The sequence below is a fragment of the Tasmannia lanceolata genome, unplaced genomic scaffold (genome assembly GCF_043159265.1).
Source record: "Tasmannia lanceolata isolate RefF3 unplaced genomic scaffold, GAP_Taslan_0.1 ptg000007l, whole genome shotgun sequence".
NCBI classification, from domain to species: domain Eukaryota; kingdom Viridiplantae; phylum Streptophyta; class Magnoliopsida; order Canellales; family Winteraceae; genus Tasmannia; species Tasmannia lanceolata.
The window spans coordinates 3,769,791-3,796,212 of record NW_027518684.1 but is presented as its reverse complement, the minus strand read 5'-3'; the positions used below and the strand labels follow the sequence as shown (position 1 = coordinate 3,796,212).

The 26,422-nt window shown below is 38.7% G+C and overlaps 1 protein-coding gene across 1 annotated transcript in view; it reads left to right on the top strand.

Annotated features, from left to right (window-relative positions):
• The window catches only part of LOC143881486 (zinc finger (CCCH type) helicase family protein), a 40,841-nt gene extending 15,121 nt beyond the window's left edge, over nt 1-25,720 (top strand). The window contains exons 6-14 of the mRNA XM_077384571.1: nt 6,287-6,433; nt 6,514-6,694; nt 15,552-15,835; nt 15,936-16,058; nt 19,375-19,519; nt 19,599-19,864; nt 20,259-20,453; nt 23,903-24,430; nt 25,143-25,720. Coding sequence (XP_077240686.1) covers nt 6,287-6,433; nt 6,514-6,694; nt 15,552-15,835; nt 15,936-16,058; nt 19,375-19,519; nt 19,599-19,864; nt 20,259-20,453; nt 23,903-24,430; nt 25,143-25,364 — 2,091 coding nt within the window. The 3' untranslated portion in view covers nt 25,365-25,720. The remainder of the gene's footprint in view (nt 1-6,286; nt 6,434-6,513; nt 6,695-15,551; nt 15,836-15,935; nt 16,059-19,374; nt 19,520-19,598; nt 19,865-20,258; nt 20,454-23,902; nt 24,431-25,142) is intronic.
• Nucleotides 25,721-26,422: the final 702 nt, after the last annotated feature.

Below are 26,422 nucleotides of genomic sequence, written 5' to 3'. Positions count from 1 at the left end.
GATCCAAACCGTTTATTTGACACCCCGTAAATGGACCGTGGTAACCTGTACATCATTTCCATGAGATGATTCTAACTCTCCCATCTGAAAAGGGACTGCACATAATAGAAACATCTACACATTGGAGCGGTAGGATCTTCTTGTAGGAGCATCCCATAGATATGATTTTACGGGGTGCAGGGTATCCCCACCAAAGCTCTGTCTGGTTGCCTCGTAGATTAAAGAACATGGTACTGAAAATGCCGTGGGATGCAGGAGCATCTCATACATTGTCCTATTGGGAGAGAACAGATGATGCTCTGATACCATCTTATTTTAGATAAAATCAAATGTGTACAGTTCTGTAAGTGCTATTATGGAATGAAGGCTCAGAAACAAACTCTACTTCACTTACAATTTAGACTAGAACTAGTTCGATTGAAGAGCCTTCTATCTATGATAATAAAATTTGCAATTGCATTTTATTTGGTCTGAAAAGAGAATGGAATCTGGTTGTTTGCTATCTATGAGGTTGAAATCCCCAAAACCAATGCATATTATGTGAGCTATAGCATGTAATCTGTTGGATATAGTTGGATATATGTAATAAGCCTGAGGGCATAAATGTAATTATGCTTCTTCATTATCAATAAATATATTAGTGAGAGGGAGATTATCTCTCTAACTCACTTTCTCTTTTCTAATTCTTTCTCTCAACATGGTATCAGAGCCAAAGGTCTCGAGTTCAAACCTCCGGGATAGCAAAAATCCACATGAGATGGTCGGCCCAAAGTGGGACCACATGTGCCACGTGTTTGCCAAGTGGGCCACACGTGCAGGGGAGTGTTAAAAGTATAAAAGATAAATAATGCATTTCTTTAACAGCTTAAGCTTTTGGAGAAGTTGGTAAGTTAACATGGTATCAGAGCCAGGTTCGATCCTGGGACCTGTGGGTTATTGTACCCACCACGCTTCCGTTCCGCCGACGTAACATTATTTGAATCAGAACCCTTTTTTGGGCCTTCGACTCCTCCTGCTCCTAGTTCCGTCCCGGATGAGATACCATTGTTTCTTCCTTCCCTTGCTGACCCTGTATAGGTACCACTCCAGCTTGCGCCACACTTAGAACCGGCACCCTCTTCTTCAGTTTCAGTGGTTCGCCCACGCATTACAAAAGAATATCAGCGACGAGTGCATAAGACCAGGCCTCCACCTCCTTCTCATCATCCATCGTCTGCTACAGTCGAGGTCCCACTCATGCCTACTGAGGTATCTTCTTTACCATCATCTGCCATTACTTCTGATTCTTCCATTGTTTCTCGTACTAGGTCTCATGCTACAACCCATCCTATTTCTCAGTTTGTTTCTTATGATAGACTAACGCCTTCTTTTCAACCCTTTGTTTCTTCCTTGTCTTCTGTAGAGTTACCAAAATCATTACAGGAGGCTCTTGAACATCCTGGCTGGCGAGCTTCTATGGATCTGAAAATGGGGGCACTTCGATCCAACCAAACATGGGAACTTGTTTCTCTTCCAGCTGGGGCTCGACCAGTTGGTTTTCGTTGGGTCTTCTCCATTAAGTATTTACCTGATGGAAAGGTTGAACGGTTAAAAGCTCGTCTGGTTGCTAAGGGGTACACTCATACCTGTGGGGTTGACTATCATGAGACTTTCTCCCCTGTAGCCAAGATTCCTTCAGTTCGTGTCATTTTATCCATGGCAGCTAATCATGGTTGGCCTCTACATCAACTTGATGTGAAGAATGCCTTTCTGCATGGCTATCTACAGGAGGAGGTTTACATGGAGCAGCCTTCAGGGTATGTTGCTTAGGGGGAGATGTCCTCCTTTGTTTGTCGCCTTAAGAAATCCTTATATGGCTTGAAACAATCTCCAAGAGCATGGTTTGGTCGATTCAGTGAGGCCGTTATTCGCTTTGGTCTTAGACAGTATGCAGTAGACCATTCAGTATTCAGTCATAAATCCTTTGCAGGGTGCATCCTTCTGATTGTGTATGTTGATGACATCATTATTACAGGAAACAACTCAAGAGGAATTCAAAGGTTGAAGAGTTTCTTACAGACAGAGTTTGCTACAAAGGATTTGGGTCGACTTAGATACTTTCTAGGGATAGAGGTGGCCGATTCCTCTCAAGGAATATCTCTATCACAGAGAAAGTATGTGTTAGACCTACTGGAAGAAACAAGAAATCTTAGAGTAAAGCCTATATCTGTGCCTATGGATCCTAGTGTGAAGCTTATTCCAGAGGAAGGAGATCTGTTGGAAGACCCTGGCAGATATATACGACTAGTTGGCAAGCTCATATATCTCAAAGTTACTCGCCCAGATATCTCCTATGCAGTTGGAGTAGTCAATCAGTTCATGAGTGCTCTTCGTACTTCTCACTGGGCTGCGGTAGTTTAGATTCTCCGTTATTTGAAAGGAGCACCAGAGAAAGGACTACTATTCAAGAAAAATGGACATGTCAGAATAGAAGGCTATTGTGATGCAGATTGGGCAGGATCTCCAGCAGATAGGAGATCAACCACTGGTTACTGTACATTTGTTGGGGGTAATCTGGTGTCTTGGAAAAGTAAAAAGCAAGAAGTTGTTTCGAAGTCAAGTGTTGAGGCAGAATATCGAGCTATGTTCTATACTGGTGGGGAGCTCCTTTGGTTACGTTCCCTCATGGCGGAGATTGATTTTTCTTGTTCTTCTTCAGCTCAACTTTATTGTGATAATAAAGCTGCAATTCACATAGCCACCAATCCTGTTTTCCATGAGAGAACCAAGCATATAGAGGTGGATTGCCACTTTTTTCGTCAGAAAATTCATAAAGGAGAGATACAGGTTTCTTTTACTCGATCTGTGGACCAGTTAGCTGACATATTTACAAAACCCTTGCCTAAGCCGGCGGAGGGATCCTTATTTCTTTCGTTTTTCGTTTCGAATTTCTCATCGGACAAATATGGGAATTTCAATTACTTCAACTAGTATCGATTGATGGGGGAGAGACATATGTAGAGTGATCGGCGGTATCGTATCACCCTATTCAGGATTCCAAGAATAGAGACCATACCGGTCTTAGGTTCAGCCACTATAGCTGTTCGGAACCCACAAACCATTCCAACTAACAGTCAGAATTTCTTCGAATATGTACTTGAATTCATTCGAGACTTGAGCAAAACTCAGATTGGAGAAGATTATGGTCCTTGGGTTCCTTTTATTGGAACTATGTTCCTATTTATTTTTGTTTCTAACTGGTCAGGTGCTCTTTTACCTCGGAAAATCATACAGTTACCTCATGGGGAGTTAGCTGCACCCACGAATGATATAAATACTACTGTTGCTTTAGCTTTACCAGAGCCTATTACTCACTACATCAAACAATTTCCATTAATGAAAGATGTAAATTCATTGGAAAATAAAAAAGACGCATGTCCGATGAAATGGTTCTTGCTATCTGCTCCAATAACGAATCATTGGTTTAACTGAATAACTAAATAAAATAGATAGACCTTTCTCTTCGTCTCAGGTCGATGGATCTTCTCAATTGGAAGATCTCCTATATGGAGAATACACATTCCAGTTGACCGAGCCTAATTCGAATTGTTTTGTTCCGAAGCAAAGATATCCACGGGGGCCGGTTCGTCCTAAGTTGAATGATATTTGTAGCAAGCTAGGAATGTACAATATCTACATTCCAGCTTGAGGGGGAGTGTTGGATATAGTTGGATATATGTAATAAGCCTGAGGGCATAGATGTAATTATGCTTCTTCATTATTAATAAATATGAGTGAGGTGGAGATTATCTCTCTAACTCACTTTCTCTTTTCTAATTCTTTCTCTCAACATAATCAAAAGGAACAATAAGTGCTTTCATATTGAGATTTGGAATCTGTGCTCCAATTCGTGTGAACCATAGGAGGCCAAATAGGGATCAATGAAATTGCAACATCTATTCCTAGAACTAAAATTCAGCACTTGGCCTCTGCTACTTCGAAAGAAATGGATCTGACAAAAAAGAAAGGGTTAGGGTTTTATCCTGTGATGCTGTAGAAAAATAAATTTCAAGGCCGACGATCTAGCGTTAGGCCTTCTCCTTCTCTGAAACGTCTACCATGTTTTGCAATCTGGAGCCTCTGAATCTCAGATTCTAGGGTTTCAACTTCCTGAAAAGGGTTTTTGAAAGCTTCAGAGAGAGAGAGAGAGAGAGAGAGTTATTGTAAAACTACAGGAATGGTGCGGGAGGGCAAGAGTGGCCCCTACAAATGCTTTCAGGCCACCAATAGTTTGGAGGGAGTCATCTTCTTTGGAGTAAGAGCACTGGAGAAGAAAACGAGAAAGGAGTGGGAAGATAGTTTTTTTTTTTTTTTTTTTGCAGGGAGGATGTGCGAGTGTGAACCCGACGAATGCTTTCTTTTTTTTGGAAGCGACAAAAAGTCGCTCCAAATATAAGTGCCGAAAAATTAGTTTGTATCTTTAAGAATGGTGGACATGTGGTTAAAAGAACATGATTCTTTTTTCTTTTAATTTCTTTAGAGTGAAAAATTGAAAAAATCATTCCATTGGTAGGTTAAAGAACGCACCCTTAGCTTCCCAAAAACTAGGGAAGCGTGTTTCCTATTCGGAGGAAGCACGTTTTCCAATTTTGGGAAGTGAATTACCTGTTTTTGGGAAGCACGTTTCCCGATTTCGGAAGCATTTTTCCCAATATTTTATTTTCATTTTTTGTCTGTGTGGAATATTACTTCTTTTCTTCTCTTTTCTGCCTTTTCTTTTCTCTTCATTTTCCCCTATTCTCTTTTTAAAATTTTACAAAATCATAAATATTCATTTGTGGAAATTATTTAATTATAAGAGGAAGAAGAAAAAGTGTGTATTTAAAGTTTCCTTTTGTATTTTCCTCATATTCTCTATTTTTTTCTAATTATCCAATTCAGTAAAAGCTTATCCATTTGTCCCACTTCGTTTTAGTGTACGAGTAATGTTGATTTGTATATTTAGTTATACTCAATTGACAAAAAAGTGATGTCAGTTAGTTTCTCCATTGAAGCGATTAATCATTTGAATGGATTAATCATTTAATTGTTCATTACATACTTGATAGAATTTTGTATTAACTTTGATACTTGCTATTTTAATTAATGGTTGGGAATTGGTTTGCATGTAAATTGGTTATTTTGATTGGAATTAATATTTAATGTTGGTTGAAATTTTGATTCGTTTATGGCAGTTGGATTTTATTTGCTTATCTTGCTTGGAAACTTAATTTCAATTGTATTTAAATTTTATAAATATTTATTTTTTCTTATTGTCACTATTTTTATAATTATTTTATTTTTTATTATTTTGTTATCTGCGCTTCCTGTTCGCTTTCCTACACTTCCCTTTATGCTTATGTGTCGTTTCCCATGACACTTCCTCAAACCCTGACGTTTCCCGCTTCTTCCCTTAGAGCCCTCACTTTCCGCTTTGGCTTCCTGCTTCGGCTTTACGCATTGGCAACTAAGGTGTAGGCCCCATTTACCTTTTTTTTTAAAATAAAAATTTAAAATAATCACTAATAGAAAAATATAAAAATACTAAAAGTTTTTTGTAAATCATCATTCAATCATCCACTCAAGTAAGCAAAGAAAGGTTAAATCTCATATAAAAGATTTTGTAATTTCAGATAATCTATTAATGGCTTAGGGGCCTTGGTTTTGTAAATAGCTAACAGCCTAACACTATCAAAGAATGCTGTACTTAATATTGTGTGGGTTGTGATCTAGTGAGCTTAACTGTTACCATTAAAAAATTGCTAAAGATGTGCTCTCTCTCTCTCTCTCTCTCTCTCTCTCTCTCTCTCTCTCTCTGTCTATTTCTTTCACTGGCTAAGCTATTTTTTTTTTCTCTTCAAGGTCCTCTATGGTATATTAGATATATCTTGTTGATTGGGATTTTAATGATCTTATAAACTTGGCATCCTTATGGTAACATTTTTATTTTAACAATGATTACAAGGTTTTGTTGTTTTTGACAGATAAAATGGGTGGGATCTATTACCTCAAGGTTGAGGTACAAAGCCTCAAAAAATTGAGCTACAGGCCCAACCCCATGATTGCAAGGGATGCTATTAATTTTTCCAATTGTTATGTAGTAATACCTGTAATATACTTATTATTGAACTTTACATTTGTTTAGTATTATTTTGGCAGTGTGAATGATAATTAATGTTGGAGACATTTCAGATGTTGTTGAATGCTTACACTGAATTCTATATCTTAAGAATTATTGTGGTTGTTTGAAACTTTGTTTGTATTGTAGGTGATATTGGCTACAAATATTGCAGAATCATCCGTCACGATACCTGGAGTAGCCTTTGTCATCGATTCATGCCGATCATTACAGGTCTTTTGGGACTACGATAGGAAAAAAGACACATCAGAGCTTGTGTGGGTGTCCAAGTCCCAGGTACTACTGGGTGATTTATTGGTTGGATTTAACTTTTGCTACTAAGATCTGATTTAATCTTTTGCAAGGATTGGTTGTAGGCTGAGCAACGTAAAGGAAGGACAGGCCGGACCTGTGATGGTCAGATCTATCGATTGGTTACAAGGTCATTTTTCAATAGCTTGAGCGAGCACGAGCGCCCTTCTATATTGAGATTATCACTCTGGCAGCAAGTTCTAATGATTTGTTGTGCTGAATCTAAAGCCATTAATGATCCAAAAGGTACGGTGTCTTTTTTTATACTGATTAGAATTATTCTTGTAACCTTTTCACTTCATGTCTGCCTCTTTTTTTCTGTTATACTTTTTTCTTTGAATGGTAACTAGTATCATTATAAAAGACCAAGATGGTCAAAATACAAGGAGAACTTACAAGAAAGCATAAAATACAGAAAAATAAAGAGATAATCAAGGAGGCATAAAATCAAAAAGCTCTGAATCATTCTTCTCAACTCCTACTTTAGCAAGCCTATCTGCCACTCCATCAGCAGATTGTCTCACATGTTGAAAGACAATTGATGTGGCCCCGTGATGGCTTTTAAGCCAATGGATCACATTAAGGGAGTCTCCTTCAACGATCACTTTATCAAGTCTAGTTTTTTTCTATTATACTGCATTGAATGTATACTCTAAAATTCTACATAGACGACATCCTATGCATAAATTGTATCAGCTAAATTTTCTTTGGTCCACAGAGCATCAAGTACGTTTACGCCCAAAAGATGGCTAGCACATACTTATAATAACACACTCGGCCTTTTGAATTATTTACATCTGGCATTGCTCTTTTGATATTAATTGTTGACAATCTATTGAACATTATTGATGGCTGCTGCGCTTTTAAGCTTAAAGTTTAGCTCTGGGGTGAAATGTGCATCTTCTAAAGCAAGTTTTTTTTTTTTTTTTTTTTTTTTTTTTGAAAAATGACAATTTATTTTAATATGGTTGGGACAAGGCGTCCCCATAAGCTTCCAAATACTATTTATAGTCATTGCCCTGAATCGGGCTTACAAAAAAGTAACAATTTCTATTTCTTCCCTTTGAGCTCCGGCCTTTGCTAGGCTATCAGCCACTTCATTCGCCGATCTCCTACGGTGTTCAATCCTTGGATCAAGACACCTTATCAAGTCCAGTGTTTCCGCAATCAATTCTTGCAATTTCCAAGGTCCTTTTGAGAAACCAGAGGCCCATGCCACGACATTTGTAGAGTCACCCTCAACAATTAAGGGACGCTGACTGTTTTCGTATGCCCACCACAATCCGAAAAGGAGTGCCCTGATTTCTGCTTCGTTTGAGTCACAGATGCCAGCCGGGCCGGAGAATGTCATAACTGAGGATGCGCTATCATTTCTAATGATTCCCCCTATACCAGCCTTTACTGGGTTATCGAGAGAGCAGCCGTCAAAGTTAAGTTTCAACCACCCAAGTGGTGGTGCTGCCCATTTGGGTTTGGGCTTGGTTTTGATTGTTCTGTCCAATATAACTGACTACCAATTCCTTATGAGATCTCCCATCCCATAAGGAATTTGTTTCTTAACCTTTGCCCATGAGACTAATTCCACCTTAATATCTGATGCCAGCCGACCACAAGTTTTGCTTTTTTCCTCAAATATCCGTCTATTTCGTTCTTTCCAAATGTTCCAAATTATGGCGTAGGGAAAGGTCGACCATAATGCTCTGCATGTATCACTAAAGGGCCCACGTTGCCATCCAAGAAGAAGAGAGCTGATGGAATCAGGAAATACCCAGCATATGCCAAAGACTGCTACCGCTCTTACCCACAAATGGTATGAATATGGGTAGTGCTGCATAAGATGGTCCAACGTTTCCTCATGCTGCCGGCAAAGGACACACATGCTTGCTAAACTGAAGTGTCTTTTCTCCAGACGATCACAAGTATTAATTTTCCTGTGAACCAACGTGCACCCAAAGGCAACCACTCTCGAAGGGGCTAGGGATTTCCAAATTCGATGAATCGGTGTTGGTTGGCCAGCATTTAAAACCGCAAAGAACTTGCTTTGAATTCTCCGTTGGATTCCGGAGCACATATCTGCTCATCTTCCCTAAACTGTGAGCAATATGTTGACTCCAATACAGATAGGAGCCTCTGAAATTCATGAATTTCCTGGTCCTTGAGATTCCAGCGTAAGCGTATATCTCAGAAGCCTCTACCTCCTTGCCTTTCTCTAACTAAATAGTCTGATACCGTAGCGTCAGATCTTACTGCAATTTTGAATATTCGTGGGAATTCCGTACTCAGTAGTGTTTTACCGCACCAGAGATCTAACCAGAATCTCACATTTGTGCGTTTGCCCACTTTGTAATGTATTTCCTTTTCAATTCCTTAACCGAACAGATAGATTTCCATGTTCCCGATCCCTTCCCTCCCGATGGTTTTTTAATGTTCCAATCCCCCTATTCCGATCCATATTTCGACCCAGCTACCCGATGCCACAGTGGCATTTTCTCCAGACCATATCTCCATAACCACTAACCACTTCTCAAGTAAGGATTTATTTCATAGTCTTAGCTTCCCAATCCCCAGGCCTCCTTGTCTTTTGGATTTGGTCACCTTTTCCCAGTTGATTAGATGTCTTAGCTTCTTTGATTGGCCATCTCCACCCCACAAAAAATTCCGCTGTAGTCTTTCAATTGTCAATGCGACCTTCACCTGGATTTTGAAGAGAGACATAAAATATACCGACATGTTTGAGAGTGCTGCTTTTATTAATGTGATTCTTCCCCCAAGAGATATGTACCTTTTCTTCCATGTTGCTAATCTCCTTTCTATTCTCCACCACCGGATCCCATTGAGCAACCAATTGTATACCAAACACCAAAGGTAAACCCAAATAGGTCACAGGGAAGGTCCTGCTACTGCAACCAATTATCTGTGCCAAACTTTGAACCTCTCGTTGATCCGTGTTGATTCCCAAAAGCATACTTTTGCTGAAATTGATTTTAAGACCAGATGTGACCTCAAACCATTTAAATATCTTCATGATGTTAGGGATGGCTTGAGCATTGTTTTGCAAGAAGAGTAGCGTATCGTCAGCAAATTGGAGATGTGTTATTTCTTCACAAGAGAGCCCAACTTGCAGTCCACGAATCAAGCCCGACCTATTCGCCTTCATCATCATCTGACTGAGAGCCTCAACCACCATTATGAATAGGTAAGGGGCTGAAGGGTCCTCCTGTAGGATACCCCTTCTGACCTTGAAAAAACCTTCCGTTGAACCATTGATGATAACCAAGGAAGAGTTGAAAGATATGAGCGACCAAGGCCACATCCTCCATTTTGGGCCAAAGCCCATCCTGTCTTATATAAAGTCAAGGACATCCCAGTCTACATGATTGTAGGCTTTCTCAATGTCTATCTTAAACACTAAGCCTGGACGTCCACTTCTTCTCACCAAGTCAATAAGTTCATTAGCAATGAGGACCCCATCCAGGATTTGCCTTGATTCAACGAAGGCTCCTTGAAACTGAGATATGATACCCCCCATAGTATTTTTCACTCTTCTAGCCAGCAGCTTAGATTTGATCTTTGGAATGCTGTGCATGAGGCTAATTGGGCGGAAATCCTTGATCCCAATAACCCCTTCTTTTTTAGGGATTAGTGCAATGAAGGTGGCTTTTGCTGCCTCACTAGTGATTCCCCTCTCCTGGAATTCTTGAAGAAGGCCATAATGTCTCTTTTTAGGATGCTCCAAAATTGTTGAAAAAAGGCCATTAGGAAACCATCCGGACCCAGGGCCTTGTCCCCAGCCATTGAGAAGATGGTCTGTTCGACCTCTTCTTCAGAGAAATTTCGATCCAGCGTTAATCTTTTATCAAGAGTAAGGCTTCTGAACTGAATTTCAGCCAACTTCGATCGCCATTCCCGTAGACCCGGAGTATAACACCGAGTAGAATTACACAATTTTTGCTTTAATCAGATTTTGATATTCAATTACTGAATCCACATCCTTCAAGTAATTGATTGAGTTCATTCGCCTTCTTGAATTTGCAACTCAGTGAAAGAACTTTGAATTCATAATCTCCTGCTCAACGCAAGGCTCAAGATTTTTGTCTCCACCGGATTTCTTCTCTTTGTAAAATTGCCTCATTTTCCTCTAGAAATTTTAGACGATCCATTCTTTCCTCGACTGAAAGCGGGCCACCACCCTCTCTACTTTCTAAAAGAGCCAAGCTGGTAGAGATCTCCTTTTTCCTTCGTGTGGTCTCTTTCATCAACAACCTTTTGCCACTCTTTAATTTCCAGTTTTAATACCTTCAAATTTTTATAGAGGGCATACCCTTTCTAGCCTCTGATCTCAATTTCTTCCCACCACTGCTTGACCTTGTCGCCAAACCCCGTAACCTCCAGAAGATCCAGATTAAACCTGAAAGGCCGGGGTCCCCCAGTGAAATTAGAGAGTTCTAGCACAATGGCATTATGATCGGACACAGATCTTGGGTATGCCTTTTGAGAGATTAGGGGGAAACACTCCTCTCATTCTCGTGTTATAAGAATCCGATCTATTCTGCTCATTATAAATCGTTCCTGATTGTTGGACCAGGTAAACCTTGCTCATTCAATGGGAGATCAATCAATTCGTGATCTTGGATAAATTTTGAGAAGTTTCTCATGCTGGTTGTGATTCTGGTGTGTGTGTGTGTGTTCTTTTCTGATGGGAATCGAATTGTGTTAAAATCACCACTGAGGAGCCATGCACCCTGCCAGGATTCTCGAATATTCATCAAGTCAAGCCATAATTCTCGTTTCTATGCGGCCTTGACCGGTCCATAAATAACCGTAAGCATCCATTTTTCAGTCCAATCAATGGAGGAGAAGATGATCGATATCGAGAACCTCCCCATGCGAACTTCCTCTCTATGAAATCTTCCTTCTTTCCAAATTACAATGATCCCTCCTGTTGTACCCACTGCATCTTTTGCGACCCATTCTCGATGATTTCTACCGCATGTTTTATTAATGATCTTGTCTGTTATCCCCATTAGCTTGGATTCGATGACAGCCATCAAATATAGCTTACGTTGATAAATAAAATCCTTCACCGCATGTGTCTTTCTATCTTCCCTCAATCCCCTAATGTTCCAAAAACCTAGCTTCATTGGGAGCAAGGATTGGAACTCCCAATGGCTTCTCTGTCCTCTCAGGCGAGGACTCCATGCAGACGGTAGTTCGTGAGAGGGGGACCCTCCTCCCCAAGGGTATAGGCAGCCTCATTATATTTCCAGGTTGTGGCTGACCTTCCTTCGTTGTAGCGTACCTTCGTTTGTTTGTTTTTTCCCCCTAGAACTTCCTTCAAGTGATCCTCCCCAAAGGCTTGACTGAGTAATTTCCCCCGTTTTGCAGTATTCCAGCTGATACTTCGGTCCTTCACAATCAATCCTAAGGTTACATATTGTTTCGACCCTTTTTTTAGAACGCCTAGGGCCTTGGCGACTTTTTCCTGTAATCTTGACGAGATGAGGGGCAAATGGGTCTTTTTTCGTCCCCTTAGGTTACACGCTGAATCATCACGTGCTTCAGCAAGGACGTCCATCGGATGTCCACTAGGGGTGGGCCTGCCAGCTTGGCTGGGAAGGACAGCTCTGAACTGTCGGAAGCCTTTGAAATTTGAAATTTGAATTCTCCCTCTGGATCCTTCTTTGAGTCTTGGGACTAAGGTCGCACCGTTCCCGAACACGTGGTTGCCACGTGGTAGAAGGGCCAACGGTCATCCCACCGGCAATCATTGTGTTGCCGGAAAAAAACCGACCCAGGCTCAGGTATCTTCCCTCATCTTCTCCCGGCTAGACCTTGTTCAGAAAGAAGCCCCTCCGACCACCGGTCAGTTGCCATTTTTCTTTCCAGTAAAGGACATGAGGTTTGAGGTATTTCTTCGGGAGTCCTAATGAACCCTCAATCCGCCGCCCTTCCCGCTATCTGGGGATCAAAGACTTCAACACTTATTCTGAGGTAGCTATTTTGGATTCGTAGATCAACGTGAGGTCCTGAAAGTTTCCACTCTGGAGCAAAAAATTTTGCCGAAGCAAAACTCATGCAATCTTTATGATTCCCTTGGGGCACCATCATTGTTATGAACTCTAACGCTTAAAAGGTCGAGGTTTTCAGACACCTTTGCCAATTGAAAAGCATGAAATGTAATGATAGAGTTGTCTGAGTTGGTCATAAAGTTATACTTAATTATTCAAAATCAACATATATTGTCAATATTAAACAAACTAATAATGAAAATATACACGCATTCTAGATTGCTTAATATTTCCTTGAAGTGATAGTTTGTAACTAACTTATACATGCATTGGATGGAAAGGTTACGAAACCGATTAGAACAAAACCATATGTAATTATGTATATCCATATATGATATATGCTTATCTCCTTGTGCGTGTGTATTGTTCGAGGTTTCATGCGAAAAAGAGAAAGATGAGAGAAGTATCCTGTCCCCCTCACATAATATTGTTTTTTGAATGGTAGCCAAATTTTATTGCAAAGGGAAGACCGAGATGGCCAATACAGGAAAAAATGGAAATAAAAGAAAGCGAGGCTAAAACAACAATAAAACGACAAGATCTCAAGGCGGAAGAGTCAAACAACGCCAAAGCTTACTTAGAGACTCATTCTCTAGCTAGACTATTCGCCTCCTTATTTGCAGAATGACGCACATGTTGAAACACCATAGAAGAAGAGCCAATCCAATCAAATATCTCATCAAAAAGCCTATCAAACCTCCGAGGGGGTCTTTGCGAGCCTTTGAGCTAACGGATGACATTCATTGAGTCCCCTTCAATCACCACGTTCTCCAGGCAATCTCTAACCAACCACTTTATCCCTTGGTGCACTACACACACCTTTGCTTCCATGGCATCTGCCACACCAATGGGACCGGCGAAGGCCCAGATCACTTCCCCGAGCGTGTTTCTCAGGATCCTACTAACCCCGCAGGGCCGCGATTCCCCAAGCTAGAACCGTCAAAATCGAGCTTCATGAAGCCCCACGCAGGGGGCACCCACCCTTGCACGACTTTTTGTTTAATCTCCATACTACAACATACTTCCCATAGGTTGTAGGAGGATACAAATTTGAAGCTAGAGAGAGACTTAACCCATGAGATCGTCAAAGCGATTACTTTGATAAAAAGTAAAGCCGGGCTTTTTTAGACCTCTTTAAAAACTCTTGCATTTCTTTCTTTCCAAAGCACCCAAATGGTTGCTAAAAAGGTATCTGTCCATAATATATAGTAAGCAGCTTTCTTTCTATTTGTCATTTGCTTTCTTTCCAGGAATTTTTTATAAATATTTCTCTTGAAAAGTCAGCTGGCTCTACTTTTGCAACACATTTACACCTTCATGAAAGAGAGGGGGTGGTTTTAGAGAGAGAGAGAGATGTGGTGTGTTGAGGTAACGGTTTTAGAGATGGGTAAATTTAGAGAGAGAGAGAGAGAGAGAGAGAGAAAGAGAGAGAGAGAGAGAGGTGGTGTCATAATTTCACTCGTCTCTTGCTGCATGGGTCCCACCATCTCCACCCAAACCATGCATAAGCTAAGTCCTACCGTTTTACACCTAATTTTTTTATGGAGAGGGGCCCATCAGTTCACAACTCATATTTGAGTGGGTGGGGGCTACCATTTTGCATGTCAAATATTGACCGTATGGGCCCACCATTTTACATCCATGCATAGCATGGGTCAGGAATGCTATATATATATATATATATATATATATATATATATATATATATATATATATATGAGTCACTGGGGTTATACATGAAAGGACTAGAATACCCTAGTTGGGTATATAAATTACACTACTCCTCTAACACCCCCAAGCTGAAGTGTATATATCATGCAACCCCAGCTTGTTGCACATTTCATTCAACTTTGCTCTTCCTAGTGGTTTTATAAATATATCCGCTACCTGGTCTCCTGATATAGTAAAAAACAGTAAGTATTTCCCCTTTCTGAATCTTTCACGAATAAAATGTCAATCCACCTCAATGTGCTTTGTCCTCTCATGGAAGATTGGGTTTGAAGCGATCTGAACCACACCTTTATTTTCACAATACAATGTTGCTGGAGACGAGGAAGGGAAGCCAATCTCAGACAGAAAAGACCTCATCTAGGTGAACTCCCCACACTTATAAGCTATAGCTCGATACTCCTGCACTAGATCTAGCCACCACATCCTGCTTCTTGCTTCTCCATGACACTAAATTTCCTCCAACAAAGGTACAATACCCTATAGTCGACCTTCTATCTGCAGGAGATCCGGCCCAGTTTGCATCAGTGAACCCTTCCTAGTTCATGTGATTATGCCTTTTGAAGAATAAGCCTTTACCAGGGGCCCTCTTCAAGTACCTAATTATTTGGGTAACTGTTGCCCAATGAGAGGTACGTGGGGAGCTCATGAATTGACTCACCACACCCATTGCAAAGGAAATATCCAAACAGGTCACCGTCATGTAAATCAATTTGCCAACTAATCTTCTGCACGTGTCTGGTCCTCTAATAAATCCCCTTTATCGGGATAAAGCTTGACATTAGGGTCCATGGAAACCTCAGCCGATTTCACTCCCAAAGATCTTGTCTCTTTCAATATGTCCAGTACATATTTCCTTAGGCTACCTAAACTACAAGGAAGTATTTGAGGTGACCAAGGTCATTGGTGCAGAATTCTATATGAAGGAAGACCTTTAGTTTTTGTATATCTTCTGTATTACTTGCAGTGATAACAATCAAGAAAATGTACCCACCAGCATACTGTGAGATTAAAACTGAATGGTCAACTGTGCACTGCTTCATGCCGAAGCGCCTAACCGCCTCACTAAATATTCCAAACCGAGCTCTAGGAGACTGTTTAAGTCCATAGAGTGCTTTACGCAGATGGCGTACAGATACCATTCATTTTGAGCAATATTTATGTGTTGAACTAGTTTTGGATAATATTTTCACTTTCTGCTCCAAAATTAATTCGTTTCATACATTGGTGATGACTGATGGTTGTTTTTTTTATGTGTAATCAAAATTTGATGCTGTGCCTAACTTTTGGAAATTTATGTTCACAAGTCCTGTTGCAGAAGGCTCTGGATCCACCAGATGCTGGAATTGTTGAAGATGCATTGAGTTTACTCGTCCAAATTCATGCCTTGGACAAACCAGTCTCTCACCGGGGTCGGTATGAGCCAACATTTTATGGCCGGCTACTCACCACTCTGAGATTGTCTTTTGACGCGTCAGTTCTTATACTCAAATTTGGTGAAGTTGGACTACTTCGGGATGGCATTCTGATCGGTATCTTAGCAGATATACAACCCCTACCTATTCTTCATCCTTTCGGCCAGCAAATTTTGGTATTGCCTATTGCACTATTAACTTTGCAGTTTTTGACACACAAATGCGTAGTCCACTTCCCTTCTGTTTCTGTTTCTGATGTTTTTCTGTCTCCCACAGTTTATGCAGTACCTAGACAACTACTTTGAAGGAAATTCTGACAGCATAGAGCATATTGGCAGAAAGGAAGGGATATTAATGGGAAATCTATGTGCTTTTCAGTTTTGGCAACGTGTTTTTAAGGTAAAGTTTTAAGGACATCTCTAGCTAGGTCATCATCACCTAAGAGAAATATCTCAATTTTAGTTGAATAATAATACTCTCAGTGAAGGATAGTTGTTAAAGTATAAAAGATTAAATAACGCCATCTCCAACAGCTTAAGCTTTGGAGTAACTGGTCGTTTCACAATAGTATTCTACCCTTTGCACCTGCTGTTCAAGCTCTGAGTAATTATGATTGTTCTGTAACAGATTTTACCGATTCCTTTTCATTGCAAAATGTTCGTCTGAAATATTAGTTCGAGGCACCCAAAATGTTAATTTGCCATTGAAAAAAAAATCTGAAATATTTATCTTTCAAAAGGCTTATTTTTTGTTAGGATCAGCCTGACTAATTTGACGGTGGCTTGCTATTAATTTCACTAGCTGGCAAATATTCCAGTGATTTGGAAGCTCATCTTTTCTTTCAATTGTGTATGTGATGTTGCATTCTTTTGAGACTTTGTTTACTCCTGATGCCATTTTAAGTGGTGCTGCCCACATTTCTGTGCCCTTCTGAGTTCATTTAAGTCAAATCATCATGGCTTTTGGGTGTGCTATGATCATTTTGAGAGTGCATTTAAAAAGATATTTATACACCCAGAATAATTGTGATTGTTATTGTAGTGAATTAATGTGTCAGTATTCTAGCTTGGCAATATAAAACCACTCAGACCTGGCGGATTCAATTTATGTAGAACACTTGCAAACACATTGAACAATCAATATTCCGCAGTTGGAAGTGAGTCTCTTACATGTTGCTAACAGTGAAGAAACTTTGGAAGTGAGTCTCTTACTGGTTCTAGTTGGGAAGGGATAGTTGGCCTAGTACATGTGTGAAAATTGCTAATGAATGCGTAATTTTATTGTAGAGTTTGAACCCATTGTATTATCTACTGCAAGAATTTGATACAGTTATTGTCTTCAGGTCTGGTTTTTCAGAATGCCTTGACTGTTTTTTTCAGAATGTTTCAGCTTTCTTCGTCATTTATCTATTCATTTTGGTCAGACAAACTGGACTTTACTTTTTATTTTGTCTGAATTACTTTTTTCAAATATTATTTATACTTCATGAGAAAAAGCTATAGTAGGGTCTGATAAGATTTGAGTAGGCTATTTTAGCTAAAATAATCATTTTAGGTTAGAAGGAAGATATGACTGAATCGAACACTGAATTTACTATTTATGTCTTTTTTGGGTTGTTGAAATAATTTATGTTGCTTTGAGGATGAATATAGTATATTCAAGGGCCCTTTAATTGAAAAACGTAAGTGTGCCAAAATGTTTATCAATTCTCAGTCTTATTGCCAACTGCTATGTAATTTAGATAAAGCATGCAGTATGAATTTTTTGTAAACGTTCTTTTGTTTATTTAGCTGCTAAGTATGAAAAAAATGACAGGAAATGACACTCAAAAACAGTAGAAACAGCTAAAATGAATTAAGATGCATTTGGATGCAAAGGGAGATGATTTAGGATGCACTTCAGCCAATGAGATCATTGATTCAGTTAGATCCTCTGGTTAGAAGGGATGATACTCAAAATGGTCCCAGAGAAAGCTTAGGTTAGGTCACCATTCAAAAAAAAAGAAGCTTAGGTTAGGTTGGACTGGTCCACTCTTATGTGGACCCTCCAAAAAATGGGATTTGGGCTGAAAAGGAGAAAATGGATCATTTGCTGCATTTCATTGGTCATTTTTTCCATCCTTATAAATGGCAGCCAAGTTGCTCACTTCTCGCCATCCATAGGGTTGAAAAAGGAGGATCCTATTGCTGTCATGTGTCATATGTACAATTATTATGCGTGAGTTATGTATTTGTATTCTTCTTCTTTATTCTTTGCCCCTCATTAAGGGTATTTTAGTCATTGTAACAATGCATCCTATGTGGGTTAATTTAGGCTAAGAGGCACCTATTTTCCATCTACTTCTCCTTGGAGGAAAGCAACCAGATGGAGCCATATTGAAAATCGCCTACGTGTGGCAATCCTAACCTCGTATTTGCGTATATTGTTTTTGTATTGTTGTTGAAGTTTCTGAACTTTCCATTTGCATGCCGCAAGTTAAGAGTAAGGACAACCAATGAGGATGATTTTAAAGCATGGTTTATCTACCTTGTCTAGTATCGGGCACCTTTGTGTTGATACATAGCATGTGACCTTCTGCAGGTTACATGGCTCCAACCCTCAAACCTATGACTGATACAAGATAGAACACCATTGCTATCTTCATTGTTCACCTTGTAAGATAAAAATGGCATAGTTTTGCTAACAATAGTTATTATGGTTGTATTTTGTATGGGTAATTGCCAAAACTTCTAAAAGTTAAAAAAAAAAATTAGTGATACTCAAAGTTCAAGTTATTCGTATTTTCCTGTAAATGAGTCAAGGATACTATGTTGTCGTTCTTTGATATATGATCAATTCTTCTGGTCAGAAACTGAAATTAGTAGTTGCACCAATTAGTTACCAACTTACCATAGTGGGAAGTGAGTGTGAGAAGTGATGCAGGAAACAATAGTGGGAAGTGAAGGGTCTAGAAAAGAGACAATGCAGGAAGTGAAAATCTCTAAAGAAATCTCTAAAGAAAGTCAAGAGGAAACTCGTGGGAAGCGTCATTGAAAGTCAACATGAAGCATGTCATAAGCCTCAGTAGAAGCGAACAAGAAGTGTATAGAGAGAGTAGGGTTATAGTAGGTTAGGGAGGAAGGGTTACAAGTAGTAAAGAAGTCTTTGTTGTTGAATAGAGTTACAAGTTTTTCGTCATTAAAAAAAAGCGTTACAAGTTTTAGGGATCTATAGATTCACATTTTTTATTCATATAGATTTAACGTTATGTTTTTGGAACAAAGATACCCTTCCAAAAACAAAAACAAAAAGATCTACCAGTTCCATTTGGAACTTAAGATGAGTTTTTAAGTTTTGAATACACTTTTTTTTTAAAAAGGCTCCTTTGGCATTATCAAAAGGTGAAAACACTCTTATAGGGAAAATAATCACTCATATACAAAGTATACTCTTATGCCCTGTTCGTTTAAGATTATGCCAACTAATTGTAAGTGCACTTCCCCTAAATGTGGGAGGCGTGAACAACTTTACTTCAGAGGCGAGCTTCTGTAGAAGTGAGATTCCCATCCAATTAGTAAGTTTCTGGTAACTATGTCCAAGACTCTAGCAAGGCAGGGGACATATCATTAATTTTGAGCGTTCTCTTTTTTTTTCATAAGCTGATTAAAAACATTTTGAATAATAGATTATCTGACATATTTTGATTACCTTACCTTCTTGCATATTGTGTGTGAAGGATAAGCAACGTCTAGAACGGCTAAAACAAGTTGTTAAGGTTGATGATCCAGACACTACTAAATCTTTGATCCCTATGCTTGAAGAGGAGTGGTGCCATTTTCATAATCTTATGGAGACATCACTAAATCGTGTCTCTGAAATATGTAAGGTTTCTCAACATTATCAAATATAAAATATTCTTGTTATAGTTAATCTGCAACATTTCATTGTCTTGCTGGGCAGATGACGAAGTACTCAATGCAATGCACCGGTTCCGACCCAAATTTTTGGTTAAAACAGATGCACTGCCCTCTTACTATGAACCTTATGAATTTAAGCACACATGCCTCCTTCAATCTCTCCCGGCTGGGGATATCAATTCCCTTTCTACAGATGAGCACCTCGATCCCGATATTGAAACAAGACAATGTCTTGCTTCACCATTTGTTTCTTCCAAAGACTTCCAAGCTGATAATGTGGTTGCAAACTTGGTTTCAGTTGTCAAAGAGGTATTATTTTTCTGTCACAAATATCTCTGATATTTTGAAAATATCACATTTTTACCGTGCCATTTTGATAAAACGACAAAATCCCGAAATAATCCCGAGATTTAAAAACAATAGTGATATTTTTATTTTTTTTATCATAAAATATCGCGATAAAATCACGATATTATCCCGATATTTTTATTTTATATATTTTCTTAAATTTTATTTATTTATATAGTTTTTAAATAAATTTTTTATCTACATAAACCCTATATATATATATATATATATATATCCTGAGATGTTCCCTTGCTGAGAAATTCCCGAGAATGATATTTGTGACTGTTATTTTTTGTGCATGTGTTGTGCGTTATTTTCACCGTCAGTGATCCATTTCTCTTATCTTGTTTGACAGATAAGAATTCAATGTACAAAAGACAATTCTTTGGATCAGGATCAATCTGCAAATGAAGTTGTTTCTCATGTCGTGCCGGATGCGGCTCTATGCAAATTCTTCATGAATGGGACATGCAACAAAGGCAGCCAATGCTGCTTTTCCCATTCCCTTGAAGCCAAAAGGCCTGTATGCAAGTTCTTCTTTTCATTTCAGGTATCTCATTTGTCTGATTATTCAATATATTATAGTTGATGTGTTATCTGTAGAAGTAAGCCTCAGTTACTTTCCATAGTTTAACATCACTGCAAACTATTTTAAAATTGTTCTTATCATATGATTGGAAATATCATAGTACTCTTACTAATGGTCAATTGGCAAGACAAAGTTCACACAAGGAATTTTGTCAGACAATTGGTTCACATGAACTGACTTGCAAACAACACTGTCCACACATTTGCACACAACAATTCGCACTCAATGAGAAATCCATACACATGTCACAACACAGGATGGCACTAACATATCACCAATCAGAAAACATACTTCCAACCAAGATTGATATCGCAAATCACAATACCACGAATAGAATGTGTTGCAAGATCCAAAAAAACATCCCAGACGAGCGCCAATCTCTATTCACCACATAAAGATGATAAAACACAAAGACAATACCCACACACTGTCTGCACAGCTTAAGGAGGGCATAGAACATGCTGTAAATACAACAGCTTACAGATTGTGGTTCTAATGAACTGCCACAAACAAGAAGCTCATAAACCCTAGGCTGCGATTAGCACTTAGGAATTTCTATTTAACTTGTGGATTTGGATGAAGATAAAAAGAAGAAAAGGAGAGAGAAACCTAGACTATTTCCTCCGATTTCATGTTTGAGCCTAGGGTGCAAAGGAGAGAAGAGAAGAGAGGTGGAACTCGTAAGAGGAGAGAGAATCTTGTCTCTCCTTCTCTCACAAAAACAATATATGTGTGTGTGTGTGTGTGTGTGTGTGTGTGTATTTATATTAATTACATGTGAAGTGTGGTGTATGTATTATGTATAAATATTTATATGAATTAAATGTGAAATATTGCGTACTGAATTATTTGACATATTTGACCGTGCACTAGTTGTTCGATGTTGTTAAACCACTATGGTGGGTTTTTTTTACTTATGTGATGTTTTTTTTTGTGTATATTTTTTTCTTGTTCCAGCACTTGCTGAAGTTTCATATTAAATGTCTATCATTTGCCTAAGTTTCCATGTGTTTCCATAATTTTATAGGATTTCCACCAAAATTTCCATCCAAAACTCACATGTTTCCATTTCCGTCATGACCCATTCACATACTGAAACCTGAAATCTTGGATAGCTATCTCTGGAATAGTTGATGACCGCCAGTTGTCAATTGATTACAGAGATTGAAACCCACAGGAGCTTGGGGAGTTGAATTATGTGCTCATCTTGGGAGATTTGTGGTCATTGAATCCGGATCTTCCCACACGATGTCTTCTCGGACATTTATTGTATTGTTTTCATGATGCGATGATTTAAAATATGAGCTTAATATGGATCAGTGTTGGGAATCAGAAATTTCTCCCAACAATACGAACTTACTACGAGACAAAGCTTTCCAAGAAATACGACATGAGCTATTTGCAAATGTTGCATCTCAGGAGATTTATGGTCGTGCTATCTCTTGTCCATCTCTGTCAGTTTTTCGGTCACACGAGGAGTAGTAGTAGTAGTAGTAGTAGTAGTAGGAGGAGGAGGAGGAGGAGGAGGAGGAGGAGGAGGAGCAGCAGCAGCAGTAGGAGTAGGAGTAGGAGTAGCAGTGGCAGTAGTAGTAGGAGGAGGAGTAGTAGTAGTAGCGGCCACATTGGTTGAAACTCACCACAGAGCATTTATAATGGCACTGAAAATGTAAAAGTCAAACTACTACTACTACTACTAGTAGTAGTAGTAAGCACTCACCACAGAGCATTTATAATGGCACTGAAAATGTAAATGTCAAGAGGCATTAAATGCACTCTGACAACTTTCAACCAATGGGGGCACCCTTTCACCTTATTTATGCATGGGCGCCCTTCAGTTTAGACTTTCTCTTATTATTATTATTAATATTATTATTATTATTTGTGTGTGTGTGTGTGTGTGTGTGTGTGTGTGTGTGTGAGAGAGAGAGAGAGAGAGAGAGAGAGAGAGAGAGAGAGAGAGAGGGGTGTTCTAACATCCTTTAGGAGCTAAGTAGAAAATTGTAACTTGAAGAGAGGAGTGTCATTATCAAATATAGGAGTGCAGATATCATCATGGTTTCAAATTTCGACGGATTTCGGTGAAGTCCAAAACCGAAATGTACCAAAACTGAAATTCCCCAAATTTGGCAAATGTCGGGGCTGAAATTTCGATCAAATGCTTATTATTTATTTTTTTACCGAATTTCGGACGAAATTTCGGTAATTTCTGCCGAAATTTTCAGCCTAAAAAACTGAAATTCTGAATCTTTGTACAAAATTTTGGTATTTCGGCCGAAATTTCAGTTTCTGATGAGTCCAAAACTGAAACCGAAACCAAAATTTAAAACCATGGATATCATTTCCATACTTGATTATGTTTCTCTTCCATACAAGCATTGTGCATCACAGTATAGTATTATAGTATTCATACATATTTTAATTGATGCAAGGGAAACTGCATCTTTGCTCTCAAAAATTTCCAAGATGAATCCATCATTCAAAAAAAAAAAAACCCATACTTAGAAAGGTCTGAGTTTTAAATCAAATAAATACGGAATACCCCTCTGATTGATGTTAAATCCAGCGGAGGATGATGTGGATTCTTTCTTATAAAAACTTCTATAAAGGAAATCTCTGTAATATTGGAGGCTTCATTTGGATTTGTTTGTACTATTTCTTTTCATTTTCCTTTGTTCTTTTTCTTTTTTTCAGGCTTTTTTTTTCTATTTTACTTGACATATTCCAGGGGCATATTATGTTTTTTGTGCTGCTCCTTGATGTGGCTTCTGTTTGTGGGCCGGAAGAAGAGATGTTCGCTTCTTTGGTAGCCGTTGATTAAAAGCCTTAGCAGAAAATTTCTCTAACTTGACAGGAATCGCTGTAGTGTAGAGACTGGATTTCCCAAACTCGGTTGGCAAAATTATGGCGAATGAGGAATTCTATGGTATTGTGAGCGAGTTAATTGTTGTACTCGTCTATAGCGCAGTCATAGCTGTGGAAAGAGGAGGATTTGTGCTTTTTATCTGTTATTATCATCATTGTTATTAGTATTTGTATTATTGATAGGCAGGATCATTGTTAACTTGAGAAATTTCAAGCAATGATTCAAAGGACTGAAAACCTCATCAAGAGATACAAACCTCTAAAGTTGTGGATAACAACTGCATCTAAGTTGCTTTTTAACTTTTTATGACTGGATTTAGACTATGATGCTGTATTCGTGTATTTTTCTCTTTGCTATTTTTATGATGTATTCTTCTCTTTTCTTTGTACTTTGACCATCTCGGGCCTTCTTTTCTATATAATTGGTTGCCATTTCAAAAAAAAAAAAAGACTGGATTTAGACTACTTGTCATATGGGAGAAATTGTTGTCTTATTTTTCACAGAATGGACATATTTCCTCTAATATGTGATGGATATTGGTGAACAGGGATGTCGTAATGGAGAATCATGTTTCTTCTCACATGACCATGAGCCAATTGTTGCTACATTTAACGGTCCAAGCTTTTGTTCGCCGGAAGATGAAATTGCCGATGCCACTTCTCTTTTGAACTTGTTACCGACAACAGCAGATGAAAGCATTCTTTTGTTAGACGATACCAATCTGCATTTTTCATCCAACATCTCTCTTCATTGTAATCCAACTGAGATAATTGCCACCACATCTCAGCCATATGGCTCTATATCTGATGCTTCATCCACCGGTGTTACGGTAGTGTGGGACGTGAGTCACCCCGACCAGTCAATCATCCCCAATGCAGGAAAACCTTCCATCTGTTGGAAGAAAGTCAAGTGTGTATTATGGTTTGTTGAGTTCAGAAACAATGATGAAGATTTCAATGTAAAAAACCGCCTTCAGAAATTTTTCGAGTTACTTGCGATCAGGATTTTGGCCGATGCCTTGTATGATGTGCGGGTGATCCTAACCATGAACAATATCATATTTGCCAAGCTAGAGGTACGAAACTATTGATATTCTTCTTCCTACTATATTATGCATTGTAAATACATGTGTTATCCATGGCCTATGTTGCATGAGTACGGGTCTGAGTGTCGGAACCCGACATGGTACTGTGTTGGATTCAGCTAACCTAAAAAAAAAGGATCCATGGATTCACTAATATATTTTAATCTATTATAATTTTATTTCTTCACATGATAATACGGTTATAATAGGTAATATATTTCAAATTTTAGTAGGTTAAGTAAATGTAATGTTTTATTCCCTATAAAAAGCATACTTATTAAAGTAGATAAAGGCTACTGATATTTGCACTACCATGTTTTGATAATGAGACAAATTTACCTTGTCTTTTCATTTAAATTGGTTTCTGATAGCTTTTTGGGAATTGTAATAGCTTCTGATAAGTGTTTAAATAATAAAAGACAAGGTGAGTTTGTCTCGTTATCAAAACATGGTAGCGGGAATATCAGTCGTCTAGATACAACTCAAAACATGTGATAATTATAAATTTGTTATAGTAGTATTATGGGGAAAAAAAGGTAAAAGAGATCTAGAAGCGCCACAGTGAATCCTAAAGTATTGGAATCCGACATGTATCCTGACACGAGTACCTCACCTATTAACATAGTCCATCACAGTTCAACTCCATGATAAAGGCATGCTATTGGTAGACCATCATACTATGTCAATGTTTCGCTTGTTTCAGGTGGAAAGATTGGGAAGGGAGTGCTTCTTCTTCCTTTCAGAGTCATTTCCTTATGATGAATATACTTTTGGAGAGTTCAATGACAGAAAAATCTCGACGAAGCCTATGGGGGTGTCGAGGCCCATCTCTTATGTTTTTTATCTGCACCCACCAAGTGACAGAGAGTTTGGAGATTACTCAGTTGCATTTTCTGAGGGTCTAAACAATTACAGTGACATATAGAGAACATTTTCACCTCTCTATATTGGAAGTTAGAAATGCATGGAAGTATAGAAGACCATTGGTGAAGTAGCCTTCTCCAAAAAGCAAAGTATTATATATAGTGAAATAGTGGCAGAACACTAGTTGTAAAGCTTGATGGTAAAGGTGGCTAGAACACAGTCTGATTTTTGGCATGGGTAGACAAACTAATGGGCATATGTTGGTATGACAAACTAATGGAAATATTTAAGTATGAAATACAGGGGTCTTGAAGGACTGTTGGGATATCAGTTTCCTGTCATTTGTGGTTCTCCAAAGTTACAGGAAAGGGTTCATAAACTTGCAAGAAAAGTAAATCTCATCTTTTTTTTCTCTAATATTTTTTTATATTGAGCACACTACCTTATTTTGATATTAGCACTTTTTTTTAACTTCTCTGATTATCTGTTGGTAACTTTCTAGCAACTGTGATAGGGTAGGGGTGCAACTCGGGTCGAGTTGAGGCCAACTTGAACCCGACCCGAGGAACCCTTTTTGCCAACCCGAACCCGACCCAACCGGAGATTTTAGGCTTAAAAAATTTAAAAAAATTATTAAAATTGTCGGGTTGACTTGGTCGGGTTGCCCAAGCCCTCAACCCGAACTCAACCCAACCCAACCCGACTTTTTTCCAGGTTGAATAATCATCTTAGGGAAATGATTTCTGAGCTCTGTTTTGATAGTGACACCCCTCTTTATTAATAACTTCTCTGATTGTCTATTGAGAGCATCTCTGGAATTAAAAGGGCTTTTAAAAGCAAATTAGAAAAGTGTAAGGTAAAGATTAGAGTGCGAATATTGAATTAAGGGAGGGCCGATATCAATTCCTTAAACATATAATACTACAAGAATAATACTAAATTACTGTTCAAATATCTTATAGGGAAATGATATCACCACTACCCCATTTTGATGATTGCACTCCTCACATTATTAAAAAAGTTCGGTATGGCCCGCACCATAGGATGATCCAAACCGCCCATTAAATGGGCCACAACCTAAATAGGTTGTGCCCCAAAAATCATTTCCATAGGTTGATC